The 17,335-nt window shown below is 38.0% G+C and overlaps 1 protein-coding gene across 18 annotated transcripts in view; it reads right to left on the reverse strand.

Annotated features, from left to right (window-relative positions):
• ACYP2 (acylphosphatase 2) overlaps positions 1-17,335 on the reverse strand; it is a 190,906-nt gene that overhangs the window by 114,487 nt on the left and 59,084 nt on the right. For 2 of the 18 annotated variants that reach the window (XM_086326900.1, XM_086326902.1), the window contains exon 5: positions 8,204-8,389. The exons of 14 other annotated variants lie outside the window; for them this stretch is intronic. In XM_086326900.1, coding sequence (XP_086183026.1) covers positions 8,204-8,389 — 186 coding nt within the window. 2 more of the 18 variants (XM_086326898.1, XM_086326899.1) reach the window with 2 other exon arrangements.

Genomic DNA, 17,335 nt, shown 5'->3' on the forward strand with positions numbered 1-17,335 from the left:
TATATATACACATATATACATATATATATACACATATATATATATCATGCCTATTTATTTATTTTAAAATTTTATTTTTAAACTTTACAATTTGTATTAGTTTTGCCAAATATCAAAATGAATCTGCCACAGGTATACATGTGTTCCCCATCCTGAACCCTCCTCCCTCCTCCCTCCCCATACCCTCCCTCTGGGTCGTCCCAGTGCACTAGCCCCAAGCATCCAGTATCGTGCATCGAACCTGGACTGGCAACTGGTTTCATACATGATATTATGCATGTTTCAATGCCATTCTCCCAAATCTTCCCACCCTCTCCCTCTGCAACAGAGTCCATAAGACTGTTCTATACATCAGTGTCTCTTTTGCTGTCTCGTACACAGGGTTATTGTTACCATCTTTCTAAATTCCATATATATGCGTTAGTATACTGTATTGGTGTTTTTCTTTCTGGCTTACTTCACTCTGTATAATAGGCTCCAGTTTCATCCACCTCATTAGAACTGATTCAAATGCATTCTTTTTAATGGCTGAGTAATACTCCATTGTGTATATGTACTACAGCTTTCTTGTCCATTCATCTGCTGATGGGCATCTAGGTTGCTTCCATGTCCTGGCTATTATAAACAGTGCTGCAATGAACATTGGGGTACACGTGTCTCTTTCCCTTCTGGTTTCCTCAGGGTGTATGCCCAGCAGTGGGATTGCTGGATCATAAGGCAGTTCTATTTCCAGTTTTTTTAAGGAATCTCCACACTGTTCTCCATAGTGGCTGTACTAGTTTGCATTCTCACCAACAGTGTAAGAGGGTTCCCTTTTCTCCACACCCTCTCCAGCATTTATTGCTTGTAGACTTTTGGATGGCGGCCATTCTGACTGGTGTGAAATGGTACCTCATAGTGGTTTTGATTTGCATTTCTCTGATAATGAGTGATGTTGAGCATCTTTGCATGTGTTTGTCAGCCATCTGTATGTCTTCTTTGGAGAAATGTCTATTTAGTTCTTTGGCCCATTTTTTGATTGGGTCATTTATTTTTCTGGAGTTGAGCTGTAGGAGTTGCTTGTATATTTTTGAGATTAGTTGTTTGTCAGTTGCTTCATTTGCTATTATTTTCTCCCATTCTGAAGGCTGCCTTTTCACCTTGCTAATAGTTTCCTTTGATGTGCAGAAGCTTTTAAGGTTAATTAGGTCCCATTTGTTTATTTTTGCTTTTATTTCCAATATTCTGGGAGGTGGGTCATAGAGGATCCTGCTGTGATGTATGTCAGAGAGTGTTTTGCCTATGTTCTCCTCTAGGAGTTTTATAGTTTCTGGTCTTACGTTTAGCTCTTTAATCCATTTTGAGTTTATTTTTGTGTATGGTGTTAGAAAGTGTTCTAGTTTCGTTCTTTTACAAGTGGTTGACCAGATTTCCCAGCACCACTTGTTAAAGAGATTGTCTTTAATCCACTGTATATTCTTGCCTCCTTTGTCAAAGATAAGGTGTCCATATGTGCATGGATTTATCTCTGGGCTTTCTATTTTGTTCCATTGATCTATATTTCTGTTTTTGTGCCAGTACCATACTGTCTTGATGACTGTGGCTTTGTAGTAGAGCCTGAAGTCAGGTAGGTTGATTACTCCAGTTCCATTCTTCTTTCTCAAGATAGCTTTGGCTATTCGAGGGTTTTGTATTTCCGTACAAATTGTGAAATTATTTGTTCTAGCTCTGTGAAGAATATCGTTGGTAGCTTGATAGGGATTGCATAGAATCTATAAATTGCTTTGGGTAGTATACTCATTTTCACTATATTGATTCTTCCAATCCATGAACATGGTATATTTCTCCATCTATTAGTGTCCTCTTTGATTTCTTTCACCAGTGTTTTATAGTTTTCTATGTATAGGTCTTTAGTTTCTCTAGGTAGATATATTCCTAAGTATTTTATTCTTTCCATTGCAATGGTGAATGGAATTGTTTCCTTAATTTCTCTTTCTGTTTTCTCATTATTACTGTATAGGAATGCAAGGGATTTCTGTGTGTTGATTTTATATCCTGCAACTTTACTATAATCATTGATTAGTTCTAGTAATTTTCTGGTGGAGTCTTTAGGGTTTTCTATGTAGAGGATCATGTCATCTGAAAATAGTTTTACTTCTTTTCCAATTTGGATTCCTTTTATTTCTTTTTCTGCTCTGATTGCTGTGGCCAAAACTTCCAAAACTATGTTGAATAGTAATGGTGAAAGTGGGCACCCTTGTCTTGTTCCTGACTTTAGAGGAAATGCTTTCAATTTTTCACCATTGAGGATAATGTTTGCTGTGGGTTTGTCATATATAGCTTTTATTATGTTGAGGTATGTTCCTTCTATTCCTGCTTTCTGGAGAGTTCTTATCATAAATGGATGTTGAATTTTGTCAAAGGCTTTCTCTGCATCTTTTGAGATAATCATATGGTTTTTATTTTTCAATTTGTTAATGTGGTGTATTACATTGATTGATTTGCGGATATTGAAGAATCCTTGCATCCCTGGGATAAAGCCCACTTGGTCATGATGTATGATCTTTTTAATGTGTTGTTGGATTCTGATTGCTAGAATTTTGTTAAGGATTTTTGCATCTATGTTCATCAGTGATATTGGCCTGTAGTTTTCTTTTTTTGTGGGACCTTTGTCAGGTTTTGGTATTAGGGTGATGGTGGCCTCATAGAATGAGTTTGGAAGTTTACCTTCCTCTGCAATTTTCTGGAAGAGTTTGAGCAGGATAGGTGTTAGCTCTTCTCTAAATTTTTGGTAGAATTCAGCTGTGAAGCCGTCTGGACCTGGGCTTTTGTTTGCTGGAAGATTTTTGATTACAGTTTCAATTTCCGTGCTTGTGATGGGTCTGTTAAGATTTTCTATTTCTTCCTGGTCCAGTTTTGGAAAGTTGTACTTTTCTAAGAATTTGTCCATTTCTTCCACGTTGTCCATTTTATTGGCATATAATTGCTGATAGTAGTCTCTTATGATCCTTTGTATTTCTGTGTTGTCTGTTGTGATCTCTCCAGTTTCATTTCTAATTTTATTGATTTGATTTTTCTCCCTTTGTTTCTTGATGAGTCTGGCTAATGGTTTGTCCATTTTATTTATCCTTTCAAAGAACAAGCTTTTGGTTTTGTTGATTTTTGCTATGGTCTCTTTTGTTTCTTTTGCATTTATTTCTGCCCTAATTTTTAAGATTTCTTTCCTTCTACTAACCCTGGGGTTCTTCATTTCTTCCTTTTCTAGTTGCTTTAGGTGTAGAGTTAGGTTATTTATTTGACTTTTTTCTTGTTTCTTGAGGTGTGCCTGTATTGCTATGAACTTTCCCCTTAGGACTGCTTTTACTGTGTCCCACAGGTTTTGGGTTGTTGTGTTTTCATTTTCATTCGTTTCTATGCAAATTTTGATTTCTTTTTTGATTTCTTCTGTGATTTGTTGGTTATTCAGCAGCGTGTTGCTCAGCCTCCATATGTTGGAATTTTTAATAGTTTTTCTCCTGTAATTGAGATATAATCTTACTGCATTGTGGTCAGAAAAGATGCTTGGAATGATTTCTATTTTTTTGAATTTACCAAGGCTAGATTTATGGCCCAGGATGTGATCTATCCTGGAGAAGGTTCCATGTGTGCCTGAGAAAAAGGTGAAATTCATTGTTTTGGGATGAAATGTCCTATAGATATCAATTAGGTCTAAATGGTCTATTGTATCATTTAAAGTTTGTGTTTCCTTGTTACTTTTCTGTTTAGTTGATCTATCCATAGGTGTGAATGGGGTATTAAAGTCTCCCACTATTATTGTGTTATTGTTAATTTCTCCTTTCATACTTGTTAGCATTTGTCTTACATACTGTGGTGCTCCCGTGTTGGGTGCATATATATTTATAATTGTTATATCTTCTTCTTGGATTGATCCTTTGATCATTAGGTAGTGTCTTTCTTTGTCTCTTTTCACAGCCTTTGTTTTAAAGTTTATTTTAAATGATATGAGTATTGCTACTCCTGCTTTCTTTTGGTCCCTATTTGCATGGAAAATCTTTTTCCAGCCCTTCACTTTCAGTCTGTATGTGTCCCCTATTTTGAGGTGGGTCTCTTATAGACAACATATGTAGGGGTCTTGTTTTTGTATCCATTCAGCCAGTCTTTGTCTTTTGGTTGGGGCATTCAACCCATTTACGTTTAAGGTAATTACTGATACGTATGATCCCGTTGCCATTTACTTTATTGTTTTGGGTTTGAATTTATACACCATTTTTGTGTTTCCTGTCTAGAGAATATCCTTTAGTATTTGTTGGAGAGCTGGTTTGGTGGTGCAGAATTCTCTTAGCTTTTGCTTGTCTGAAAAGCTTTTGATTTCTCCTTCATACTTGAATGAGATCCTTGCTGGGTACAATAATCTGGGCTGTAGGTTATTTTCTTTCATCATTTTAAGTATGTCTTGCCATTGCCTCCTGGCTTGAAGAGTTTCTATTGAAAGATCAGCTGTTATCTTTATGGGAATTCCCTTGTGTGTTATTTGTTGTTTTCCCCTTGCTGCTTTTAATATTTGTTCTTTGTGTTTGATCTTTGTTAATTTGATTAATATGTGTCTTGGGGTGTTTCGCCTTGGGTTTATCCTGTTTGGGACTCTCTGGGTTTCTTGGACTTGGGTGATTATTTCCTTCCCCATTTTAGGGAAGTTTTCAACTATTATCTCCTCAAGTATTTTCTCATGGTCTTTCTTTTTGTCTTCTTCTTCTGGGACCCCTATGATTCGAATGTTGTAGCATTTAATATTGTCCTGGAGGTCTCTGAGATTGTCCTCATTTCTTTTAATTCATTTTTCTTTTATTCTCTCTGATTCATTTATTTCTGCCATTCTATCTTCTAATTCACTAATCCTATCTTCTGCCTCTGTTGTTCTACTATTTGTTGCCTCCAGAGTGTTTTTAATTTCATTTATTGCATTATTCATTATATATTGACTCTTTTTTTATTTCTTCTAGGTCCTTGTTAAACCTTTCTTGCATCTTCTCAATCCTTGTCTCCAGGCTATTTATCTGTGATTCCATTTTGATTTCAAGATTTTGGATCAATTTCACTATCATTATTCAGAATTCTTTATCAGGTAGATTCCCTATCTCTTCCTCTTTTGTTTGGTTTGGTGGGCATTTATCCTGTTCCTTTTTCTGCTGGGTATTCCTCTGTCTCTTCATCTTGTTTAAATTGCTGATTTTGGGGTGTCCTTTCTGTATTCCGGCAGTTTGTGGAGTTCTCTTTATTGTGGCATTTCCTCGCTGTGTGTGGGTTTGTACAGGTGGCTTGTCAAGGTTTCCTGGTTAGGGAAGCTTGTGTTGGTGTTCTGGCGGGTGGAGCTGTATTTCCTCTCTCTGGAGTGCAATGAAGTGTCCAGTAATGAGTTATGAGATGTCTATGGTTTTTGGGTGACTTTGGGCAGCTTGTATCTTGAGACTCAGGGCTGTGTTCCTTTGTTGCTGGAGAATTTGCTTGGTATGTCTTGCCCTGGAACTTGTTGGCCCTTGTGTGGTGCTTGGTTTCAGTGTCGGTATGGAGGCGTTTGATGAGCTCCTGTCAATTAATGTTCCTTGGAGTCAGGAGTTCCCTGGAGTCAAGGTTTGGATTTAAGCCTCCTGCTTCCAGTTATTGGTCTTATTTTTACAGTAGTTTCAAAACTTCTCCTTCTATACAGCACCATTGATAAAACATCTACGTTAAAGATGAAAAGTTTCTTTACTGTGAGGGTCACCCAGAGAGGTTCACAGCGTTACATGGAGAAGAGGGAGGAGGGAGTTAGAAGTGACCCATATGAGATGAGGTGGAATCAATAGTGGAGAGAGTGGGCTAGCCAATAATCACTTCCTTATGTGCACTCCACAACTGGACCGCTCAGAGATGTTCACGGAGTTATACAGAGAAGAGAAGACGGAGGAAGGAGACAGAGGTGGCCAGAAGGATAAAAGTGGGGAATGAAAAGGAGGGAGACAGATCCAGCCAGTAATCAGTTCCCTAAGTGTTCTCCACCGTCTGGAACACACAGAAATTCACAGAGTTGGGTAGAGTAGAGAGGGGTTAGGGAGGAGACACAGCCGACCTGGTGGAGAAAGAGGAGAGTCCAAAGGGAGAGAGAGCAGTTAAGCCAGTAATCTCGTTCCCTAGTGAAAAATGGGTACTGAAGATTGGGTTCTTAAAGGTACAAAATTGGTAACAAATACATAAAAGCAAAAATTAAAAATCTAGAGTAGAGTTTGGAATTTTAAAAATACGATGTTAAAGAAAAGAAGAAGGAAAAGAAAGAGAGAAAAAACGAACAAACAAAAACAAACAAGGTCGTGAAAATTATAAAGAAAATACAGGTACAAAATTGATAACTAATACCAAAAAGCAAAAGTTAAAAATCTAGAGTAGAGTTTGGAATTTCAAAAATACAATGTTAAAAAAAAAAAAGAAAAAGAAAGAGAGAAAAAAAATGAAACAAAAAAAACAATGTCACAAAAATTATAAAGAAAATACAGGTACAAAATTGATATCAAATACCAAAAAGCATAAATTAAAAATCTAGAGTAGAGTTTGGAATTTCAGATATACAATGTTATATAAAAGAAGAAAAAGAAACAGAGAAAAAAAAAAAAGTCACAGAAATTATAAAAAAACTATAGGTACAAAATTGATAACAAATACCAAAAAGCTAAAATTAAAAATCTAGAATAGAGTTTGGAATTTCAAAAATACAATGTTAAAGAAAAGAAGAAAAAAAAAAAAAACAAGGTCAAAAAATTATAAAAAATATATATATATGAAGTTTGCTGAAGAAAAAAACATAGGGTCTTTTTTTTTGCAAATAGGTTATAAAAGTGAAAATTAAAGGAATAATAGAGGACTTAAAATTTTTTTAAAAAATTTTTAAAAAAAAAAGAAAGAAAGAATGATCGTAAAAATAGTAAAAATATATCGAGGACTTTCTCTGGTTTTGTTGTGAGTATTGTGGGTTCAGCTCATTTTTGGCTAGTTCCTTGGTCCGACTTTTATTTCTCAAGATCTATAGGCCCCTTCCTATGTAGTCGGTAGTAACCACGGGGTTTTAATCTATTGCCTATAGCTTCCAAGGCGGTTCCTTCTGTTATAGCTTCTTCCGTTTGCTGGTCTCTTCAGTGTCTGGTTTCCGCCCTGACACAAAGGGGACGGTGGAGGACACTTTTCTTTTTTTTTTTTCTTTTTAGGCTCACTTGTTCAGTCGCACTGTGGGGAGGGAGGGAGGGATGCTGCAAACAAATAACACTGGAGTGTGCTCGCAGTGCCTCAGCCTCACTGGGTCTGCCCCAGCTCACGGTGCGTGTAGCCTCCCTGCCCACACTGCTCAGGCTCTAGGTTGTTCCGCCGGGAACCATCCGTGGCCGGCCCTGGGCTGCCTGCACCTCCCAGGTCCAAGCCACTCAGGTTCAGGCACTCGGGTAGTCCTCAGAGGCACAGACTCGGTTGGGCCTGCGTTTTGTGCCCTTCCCAGGTCCTAGCAGCTCAGGTGATGAGGTGTTTAGCGAGCGCGATTGCTGCGACTTATCGCCTCCCCGCCGCTCGGTTATCCGCGTACAACCTGCGCACCTTCTCAGGGAGATGTTGACCGTCCAGACCCCCAAGAAGTTTTAGTTAGCAAAGAAGCCTGCTTACACTTTTATAGATAATGTCTCTCTGGAGCTGCGATTGCCCCCTTCCGGCTCTGGCTGCGTGTCACTGGAGGGGGAAGGTCTGCAGCCGGCTATCTCTGTTCAGTCCTTTGTTCCGTGCGTGGGCCTGGCGGTGTCTTAGGTTAGTGCTGGCTTTTTGCCTGATAGATATCCCACAGTCTGGTTTGCTAGCCCAGATTATTTCGCTCAGATAGTGCTCAGGGTATTCAGGCCAGGTCCTTACTCTAAGCGATGCAGCCCGCGCCGCGCCTCCCTGCCCAGCCCTGGCTTGCTAATGGTGTGTGCAGGCGTCTCCACTGCTTCTCCGCTGGGGGAGTTACTGTAGGGCTCGCAATCTGCGAGTTTTAATTGTTTATTTATTTTTTCTCCCTGTTATGTTCCCTCTGTGCTTCCAAAGCTCAGCACAGATTTGGCAGTGAGAAGGTTTCCTGATGTTTGGAAACTTCTCTCTTTTTAAGACTCCCTCCCCGAGACGGAACTCCGTCCCTCCCTCTTTTGTCTCTTTTTTTGTCTTTTATATTTTTTCCTACCTCCTTTCGAAGACTTGGGTTGCTTTTCTGGGTGCCTGATGTCCTCTGCTGGCCTTCAGAAGTTGTTTTGTGGAATTTACTTGGCTTTTAAATGCTCTTTTGACGAATTTGTGGGGGAGAAAGTGTTCTCCCCGTCCTACTCCTCTGCCATCTTGGCTCTTCCTCCTATCATGCCTATTTAAAACTCTGATTTTCAAATATTTTTGAACAAAGTACAAATAAAATCAAATGAATGAATTATTTTACTCTATAATTTAAAACAAATTAAGTCAACCATAAATCACAATATTTCTATTTTCTCCCAATTCATAATGTCAACTACTTTCTAACATATTACTTCTGTATTTTTATTGTATTGTATTTTGTATTATTATTTTTGTATTTGCAAATACAAAGAAAATACCCTAATTACAAAACACATAAATTGCTGCCATTACTCCACTAGAATGGACTTTCTGTGAGATAATAGTTGTCAATCATTACAGACTACCTTCCAGACAATAATGTAGGTTAAAAAATATAAGGTTGATTTTTATCATTAGTATAAATCCACATAATTATTAAATGAAAATTTGACCTTTTAAGCAAAACAAGAACACACTTGAAAGAAAGCAAACAGAAAGAAAAGTTTTGTTTTACCTTGAGCACTAATTGTGACTGTGTGCCAGGTTCAGGAATTATGTACATGATTCAGACTCATGGTGGAGTCAGCCCTGGGAGTGCATTTCAGTTCTACAATCTACAAGTGATGCCTGTCTCAAAAGTTTCTTCACCCTCCCTACTCTTCAGTTTCCTCAACAGTTAAACTTTAATAACCACCATTTTAGAGAGTTAGACTTGGAATTAAATGAGATAATAACTGTATTAATGTTTTAACAAATACATAAGCATTCAGCAAATGATACCTATTATTTCTACAGCTCCAATACTTTGGCCACCTGAATCAAAGAGCCCACTCATTGGAAAAGACCCTGATGCTGGGAAAGACTGAAGGCAAAAGGAGAGGGGGTGGCAGAGAATGAGACAGTTAGATAGCATCACGGACTCAATGGACATGAGTTTGCGCAAACTCCAGGAGACAGGGGAGGGCAGAGGAGCCTGGCATGTTGCAGTCCACGGCGTTGCAAAGAGCTAGACATGACTTTGTGACTGAACAACAACAAAAATTATGTTATAATAAAGCTTAAATGCGCATTATTTGATAAATGGAGAATGTGGACCTTATTTTCTTTAAAGGACAGCAAAGACCTCAATAGATTAAAACTTAAACCAAGTCCTTCAACCTGAAACCAAGTGTAGGTTATGGGAAAGGCTTTTTGTTTTCATGCCTAAGTCATATCTCTGATACTTTTATTCATAATATGACCTAGTAATTGAAACCTAGATTTCTTCCATTTAAAAAAAATATTCTAAATCTCTATTTTTTTAAATAACAGGCAAATATAATGAATACAGTGCCAGCAAGGGTTTTTTATTAACAACACAACTTCCCAGGTTTTTGCTGGAGTTAAAACCTGATATCAATAAAACTGGATATGTTATCTACATTTTTATTTGGAGCCATGCTCAGATTTTTGGATTTCACCAGAGGAGTAATATTTTTAAAATTTTGAGAAGCATCATAAGTTGACAACATTTTATATTTCAGAAATATTTTAATTAAATAGAGATAGAAAGGATATTTTAAATTAGAGCAATAAAAACAGGAATACTAGGGGAAATTGTAAACTATAATCTCCTATCTAAAGCATTTAATTAAAAAAAGAATAGTTGGACACTCTAAGAGGAAAAACATACTTTTGGGTTAAGAAAAAATGTTCTTTCCCAAACAAGAATAGCTGGCCTCCCTATACTGATTTATATATGCTCTGTGTGTTTATGCTAATTTGCCTTATTTCTCCAAAGATTAGTTCTTGGATTTAAATTTGAGAATCTTCAATTCAAGTACTAACAAGATTTGACAGATTTAAGATCTTGTGTCTTTAACTGCACATGCCAGATACTATTAGCCAGAATGATTCCCAGCTCTCCTTGGAACCTACATTCTAGTGGGTCGAGATCAATATCAAACAAATTAACAAACATGTTCAGATATTGATTGGTTTTAAGAAGAAAAATGAAGCCGGTTAAGACACAGAGACAGAGCGGAAGGAAATGTATTCAGAGAAATCTTCAACTAGGGCACATCCAAGTAGAGATTCTAATAAAATGAGGGAGTGAGTCATTTGGAAACCTGTGGGAATAGTGATGGTTAATAGTCATAAAGCATTTTCTCCTGTGCCAGTCAGTATCCTAACTGCTTTACACAGGTAAACTCATTTAATCCTCTTAACAATTGCATACAGGTACTATTATGATCCCTATTTTACAGAGAAGGAAACTGAGGCTCAGAGAATTAAGGTAACTTGTGTAAGTCACACAGCTAGTAAATAGAAGGGTTGAATTGGGAACCCAGAGAGTCTGACTCCAAAATCTTTCTCTTAACCATCATCACTATACTCTGCCTCTCAGGAACACCAGGGGCAAAGACCCCAAGGTGATAATGCATGTGTCTGGCATGCCCCAGAAACAGCAAGGAGAACCCAGAGTGGCTGGAGTTGGGGGTAACAAGAGAGACTGAAACACATCAGATCAGAGAGATGGTTGGTACAGTGGAGGAGGGGACCAGTTTATGTGGGACCTTGAAGTACACCATAAGGACTTTGGGTCTTATTCTGAGTGAGATGACCAGTCATTGAACCATTTTGAGCAGAGGAGAATCAAGACCCAACTTGTGTCTTGTAAGGATCACTTTGGCTGCTATGCAGAGAGGAGACTATATTGACTGTGCTGTGCTGTGCTTAGTCGCTCAGTTGTGTCCGACTGTTGTGACCTCATGGACTGTCGCCCGCAGGCTTCTCTGTCCATGGGGATTCTCCAGGAAAGAATACTGGAGTGCGTTGCCATGCCCTCTTCCAGGGGATCTTCCCAACCCAGAGATGGAGCCCAGGTCTCCCGCATTGCAGGTGGATTCTGTACTGTCTGAGCCACCAGGGGACCCCGACTATACTGGGGACACAGATAAAAGCAGGAGCCAAGTCTAACAGCTCTGCAATAATCCCAAAAGATAAGTGGTGGTTTGGACTTATGTGATCACTGAAGTGGGGGGAAGATTATGGATCTATTTTGAAAGAAGAGAATTTAGTGATGGATAGGAGATGGGAAGAGAAAGAAACAGAGGAGTCATGGATGACCAAGGTTGTGACCTGAGCAAGTAACTGTTAAGAAAGGGGCTGGCATTGCTTGTATAGGAAATACTGGCTAAGGAACAGGTTAAAGTGAAGATGCTGATTCAGGAAGTCAGAGTGGAGCCTGAGAATCTGTACTTCTAACATGTTCCCAGGAGATGCGGACGCTGCTGTCCATGGAGCACACTTGTGAACAACAAGGCTCTACACTTTGTTTTGTTAAACAATTTCTTCCTGATTTTAAGAGAAAAAAGTTCATCTTAAAAATATGAAAATTACCATAAAATAATTCTATACCCAGAAATACTGTTAATATTTTGAGGTACATATTTCCAGGTTTTTTGATGTTTACATGTTTATGTACATAATAGGAAATACAATTTAAGAAAATTAAAATCCCATTGTACCCTACCACTTGTTTTTTAAATATAATGAACACCTTCCAGTTTCCTTAAACATTTTAAACTATTATTTCAATCAGATCAAAACATACAAACTAAAAATATTTAACTTTATTGAGTTTCTGTGCCAGACTGTTTCTTGCTCTATAGCTCCCATCTCTAGTAATGGTGAATGGAAAATGTTACTTTTTAAAGTAAGTGGCATTTTAAAAAGAGGCATTTAAATATTTTCAAAATATTTTAAAGACTGTGTTTTGGGTAAACATGCTATCATTTTAAGGCTCAAACTCTACTGGAACTGTGTTTCTCTCTTCCAAAAAGCTCCCTTCCCATTCCTTTCTCCCCCAAGATGGCACCTGACGGCAAGGCAGTGTGTGTCCTGTGCTGGTGACCGAGGTGGAGAGCCTCTGGTCCAAGGGCGGCCCTGTGGGCCCTCACCAGCCTCCACTGAGATGCCCCTTGACCCTCTGGCTCACCAGGCAGTACTGCTTGCTGGGAAGCAGTTGGTTGCAGGACTAGGCGGGCACATGTAGGCCTTGGACCCTGCCTGCTGTTTCTGGTCTTTGGCTTTCTCATCCTTCCTCGGTTCTCTAGCAAGTTACTTATTCCCTCAGCTTTTCTGTAGGCAGCCCCGCCCAGCCTCGTGTGCTCAGGTTGTGGGCCCCCCAAGGCACGTCTCAAGCCTGCCACCCAAACATCTCCCTCCAGCCCTGCATTCCCAGGATTTGGGCTGCATCAGGGAAGTCCAGTACCATTCCTTGCTCCTGATACTCCACGTCCTGCTTCCAGGTTTTTAACAAGAAGGCAATAGACTCTCCCATCTGAACCCCTGCTCCTCTCTGTACCCAGCGCGACCTGAAAGGCTTCCTTCCTTCCTCCTTCCTTCAGATGGGAAGAGCACCTACATTAGATCAAGTGCTCGCCTACTTTCTGGCTTAGAGTAAAACTATTCACTCAGACTGCTGCGTTTTTCTCCTAAGACAAAGAGGCGCTTTTGGAAATTAGAAACAAAGGCTGACTTTAAGATGGTTCCCTATGGATTAAAGAGCAATACTTTGAAATTTAAATAGCCCCTTCGTCTTCCTTTTCCCATGGTGTAGTATCTCAAAAATATTATTTGGTTATATGACTTTTAGTGAGTGAACAATATTTCATTATACAGATACTATAATGTAATCCTCTATGATTGAACACTACAATTGGAATTTTCCCCATTAAAAATAACTTGCTTATACATAAATCCAAGCACATGTAATTATTTCCTAGGTGTATATTCCTATAAGTGGAATTACAGACTGAAAGGAAAAGGTATGATCACTTTCAAGGTCTTTTTTGGTACATACTTCTAATTTATCTTCCAGAAATATTTATACCAAAGCAAACTGTAGTGGCTGAGAAAGGCTATATCTCCACATACTTCCCATACTAGATATTATCATTCTTTTTTTCTCCCCTCTTTCAAAATTGTGTTGAATTTCACAAAAAGTCAATCATTTTACTCTTGCCTGGAAAATCCCATGGATGGAGGAGCCTGGAAGGCTGCAGTCCATGGGGTCGCTAAGAGTTGGACACGACTGAGCGACTTCACTTTCACTTTTCACTTTCATGCATTGGAGAAGGAAATGGCAACCCAACTCCAGTGTTCTTGCCTGGAGAATCCCAGGGATTGGGGAGCCTGGTGGGCTGCTGTCTATGGGGTTGTACAGAGTCAAACACGACTGAAGTGACTTAGCAGCAGCAATAATTTTAAAGTGAACAATTCAGTGGCACTTAGAATATTCACAACATTGTGCTGGTATTCTATTTAATCTTTGCCAATTTGATGGTTGAAAAAACTTTAAATTTGTTTACTAGGGATATGAAACATTTTGCATTTATTTGCTAATCAATGCCTTTTCTTTTTTGTGAACTACCTGGCTATTTTTTTCTATTTGTATTTGGGGGTGCTGTGTTTTATGCAAATATTTATTATATATACTTACAACCTATATAATGCAACTATATTGACAATTTACCTTTTGACCATAAATTTTGTTTATGCTGTCCCTTAGCATATAAACTTTTAAATACTTCAAAATCATTCTGCATTTCCTTCACATTTTATTCAACTTTATCTATAAAGCCCTCACTAACTCCAAGATTTGATATCTATATTTTCTTCCTGTTCTGTAACAGTTTCACTTTGACACTGAACTCTTAATCTGGACAGGGTTTATTTGGTAGGAGGGAGGAAAACTTATGTTTCTAAATGGTCTCAACATTGTTTACTAAACAATCCATCTTGATCATAACAGTAATTACATAAATCATAAATTACATAAATCTGAACTTTCTGTTCTATTTCATTGACCTCCTTGGCCTATATTTGAACTATAATGCTAAAATTACGGTACTATTTTAAATTCTCTATTCTTCTAAATACTTTTTTTTTTTTTATTCTTCTAAATACGTTTTAAAACACTCTGCTGTTTCTCTAAGAAACATTGCTGGGAGATGATTAGTGTATTAGCTAAAAAGTGCTAAGCCACAAAAAGACTAAAAGTCAACTCAAAGAGGCTTAAACAAAAATGAAATTGACTGGCTTTCAGCTGAATCCAAAAGTAGATCAAATATGAGTGTTGCTTGAAACAATGGCTTATCAATGTCATTAATAACCCACGTATTTCCATCTCCAATTTTCCAGCTCTGCTGTCCACTATCTCAACTTCACCGCATAGCTAGGTCTCCTCATAGTGTAGGATGGCTGCATTGTATCCTCACTCACATGTAGCAGAAGACTGGAAGCCACTAACAAACTGTTTTTTGTGTGTCCTGTCACCAATTCTTTTTTAACCATTCACAACTAAGAAGGACAGGATTAAAATTATTTGCTTGTATTAATTAGGGGCAACCACAGATCTGGCATGGAATGGTGTTGGAAAGACAACAGTTTTTATTAAAATTAGAATTTCTTTAAATGCATTAATTAATTTGAAATGAACTGGTATCTTTATAAAATGAACTGGTATTTTTATTGGCATATAATTGTTGATAGTAGTCTCTTATGATCCTTTGTATTTCTGTGTTGTCTGTTGTGATCTCTCCAGTTTCATTTCTAATTTTATTGATTTGATTTTTCTCCCTTTGTTTCTTGATGAGTCTGGCTAATGGTTTGTCCATTTTATTTATCCTTTCAAAGAACAAGCTTTTGGTTTTGTTGATTTTTGCTATGGTCTCTTTTGTTTCTTTTGCATTTATTTCTGCCCTAATTTTTAAGATTTCTTTCCTTCTACTAACCCTGGGGTTCTTCATTTCTTCCTTTTCTAGTTGCTTTAGGTGTAGAGTTAGGTTATTTATTTGACTTTTTTCTTGTTTCTTGAGGTGTGCCTGTATTGCTATGAACTTTCCCCTTAGGACTGCTTTTACTGTGTCCCACAGGTTTTGGGTTGTTGTGTTTTCATTTTCATTCGTTTCTATGCAAATTTTGATTTCTTTTTTGATTTCTTCTGTGATTTGTTGGTTATTCAGCAGCGTGTTGCTCAGCCTCCATATGTTGGAATTTTTAATAGTTTTTCTCCTGTAATTGAGATATAATCTTACTGCATTGTGGTCAGAAAAGATGCTTGGAATGATTTCTATTTTTTTGAATTTACCAAGGCTAGATTTATGGCCCAGGATGTGATCTATCCTGGAGAAGGTTCCATGTGTGCCTGAGAAAAAGGTGAAATTCATTGTTTTGGGATGAAATGTCCTATAGATATCAATTAGGTCTAAATGGTCTATTGTATCGTTTAAAGTTTGTGTTTCCTTGTTACTTTTCTGTTTAGTTGATCTATCCATAGGTGTGAATGGGGTATTAAAGTCTCTCACTATTATTGTGTTATTGTTAATTTCTCCTTTCATACTTGTTAGCATTTGTCTTACATACTGTGGTGCTCCCGTGTTGGGTGCATATATATTTATAATTGTTATATCTTCTTCTTGGATTGATCCTTTGATCATTAGGTAGTGTCTTTCTTTGTCTCTTTTCACAGCCTTTGTTTTAAAGTTTATTTTAAATGATATGAGTATTGCTACTCCTGCTTTCTTTTGGTCCCTATTTGCATGGAAAATCTTTTTCCAGCCCTTCACTTTCAGTCTGTATGTGTCCCCTGTTTTGAGGTGGGTCTCCTGTAGACAACATATGTAGGGGTCTTGTTTTTGTATCCATTCAGCCAGTCTGTCTTTTGGTTGGGGCATTCAACCCATTTACGTTTAAGGTAATTACTGATAAGTATGATCCCGTTGCCATTTACTTTATTGTTTTGGGTTCGAGTTTATACACCCTTTTTGTGTTTCCTGTCTAGAGAATATCCTTTAGTATTTGTTGGAGAGCTGGTTTGGTGGTGCAGAATTCTCATAGCTTTTGCTTGTCTGAAAAGCTTTTGATTTCTCCTTCATACTTGAATGAAATCCTTGCTGGGTACAATAATCTGGGCTGTAGATTATTTTCTTTCATCATTTTAAGTATGTCTTGCCATTCCCTCCTGGCTTGAAGAGTTTCTATTGAAAGGTCAGCTGTTATCCTTATGGGAATTCCCTTGTGTGTTATTTGTTGTTTTTCCCTTGCTGCTTTTAATATTTGTTCTTTGTGTTTGATCTTTGTTAATTTGATTAATATGTGTCTTGGGGTGTTTCACCTTGGGTTTATCCTGTTTGGGACTCTCTGGGTTTCTTGGACTTGGGTGATTATTTCCTTCCCCATTTTAGGGAAGTTTTCAACTATTATCTCCTCAAGTATTTTCTCATGGTCTTTCTTTTTGTCTTCTTCTTCTGGAACCTCTATGATTCGAATGTTGTAGTGTTTAATATTGTCCTGGAGGTCTCTGAGATTGTCCTCATTTCTTTTCCCACTGCTGGGCACACACACTGAGGAAACCAGAAGGGAAAGAGACACGTGTACCCCAATGTTCATCGCAGCACTGTTTATAATAGCCAGGACATGGAAGCAACCTAGATGTCCATCAGCAGATGAATGGATAAGAAAGCTATGATACATATACACAATGGAGTATTACTCAGCCATTAAAAAGAATACATTTGAATCAGTTCTAATGAGGTGGATGAAACTGGAGCCTATTACACAGAGTGAAGTAAGCCAGAAGGAAAAACACCAATACACTATACTAACGCATATATATGGAATTTAGAAAGATGGTAACAATAACCCTGTGTACAAGATAGCAAAAGAGACACTGATATATAGAACAGTCTTATGGACTCGGTGGGAGAGGGAGAGGGTGGGAAGATTTGGGAGAATGGCATTGAAACATGTAAAATATCATGTATGAAACGAGATGCCAGTCCAGGTTCGATGCACGATACTGGATGCTTGGGGCTAGTGCACTGGGACGACCCAGAGGGAGGGTATGGGGAGGGAGGAGGGAGGAGGGTTCAGGATGGGGAACATATGTATACCTGTGGCAGATTCATTTTGATATTTGGCAAAACTAATACAATTATGTAAAGTTTAACAATAAAATAAA

The sequence above is a fragment of the Bos grunniens genome, chromosome 11 (genome assembly GCF_055505025.1).
Source record: "Bos grunniens cultivar Pamir isolate PY7600 chromosome 11, Bosgru_T2T1.0, whole genome shotgun sequence".
NCBI lineage: Eukaryota > Metazoa > Chordata > Mammalia > Artiodactyla > Bovidae > Bos > Bos grunniens.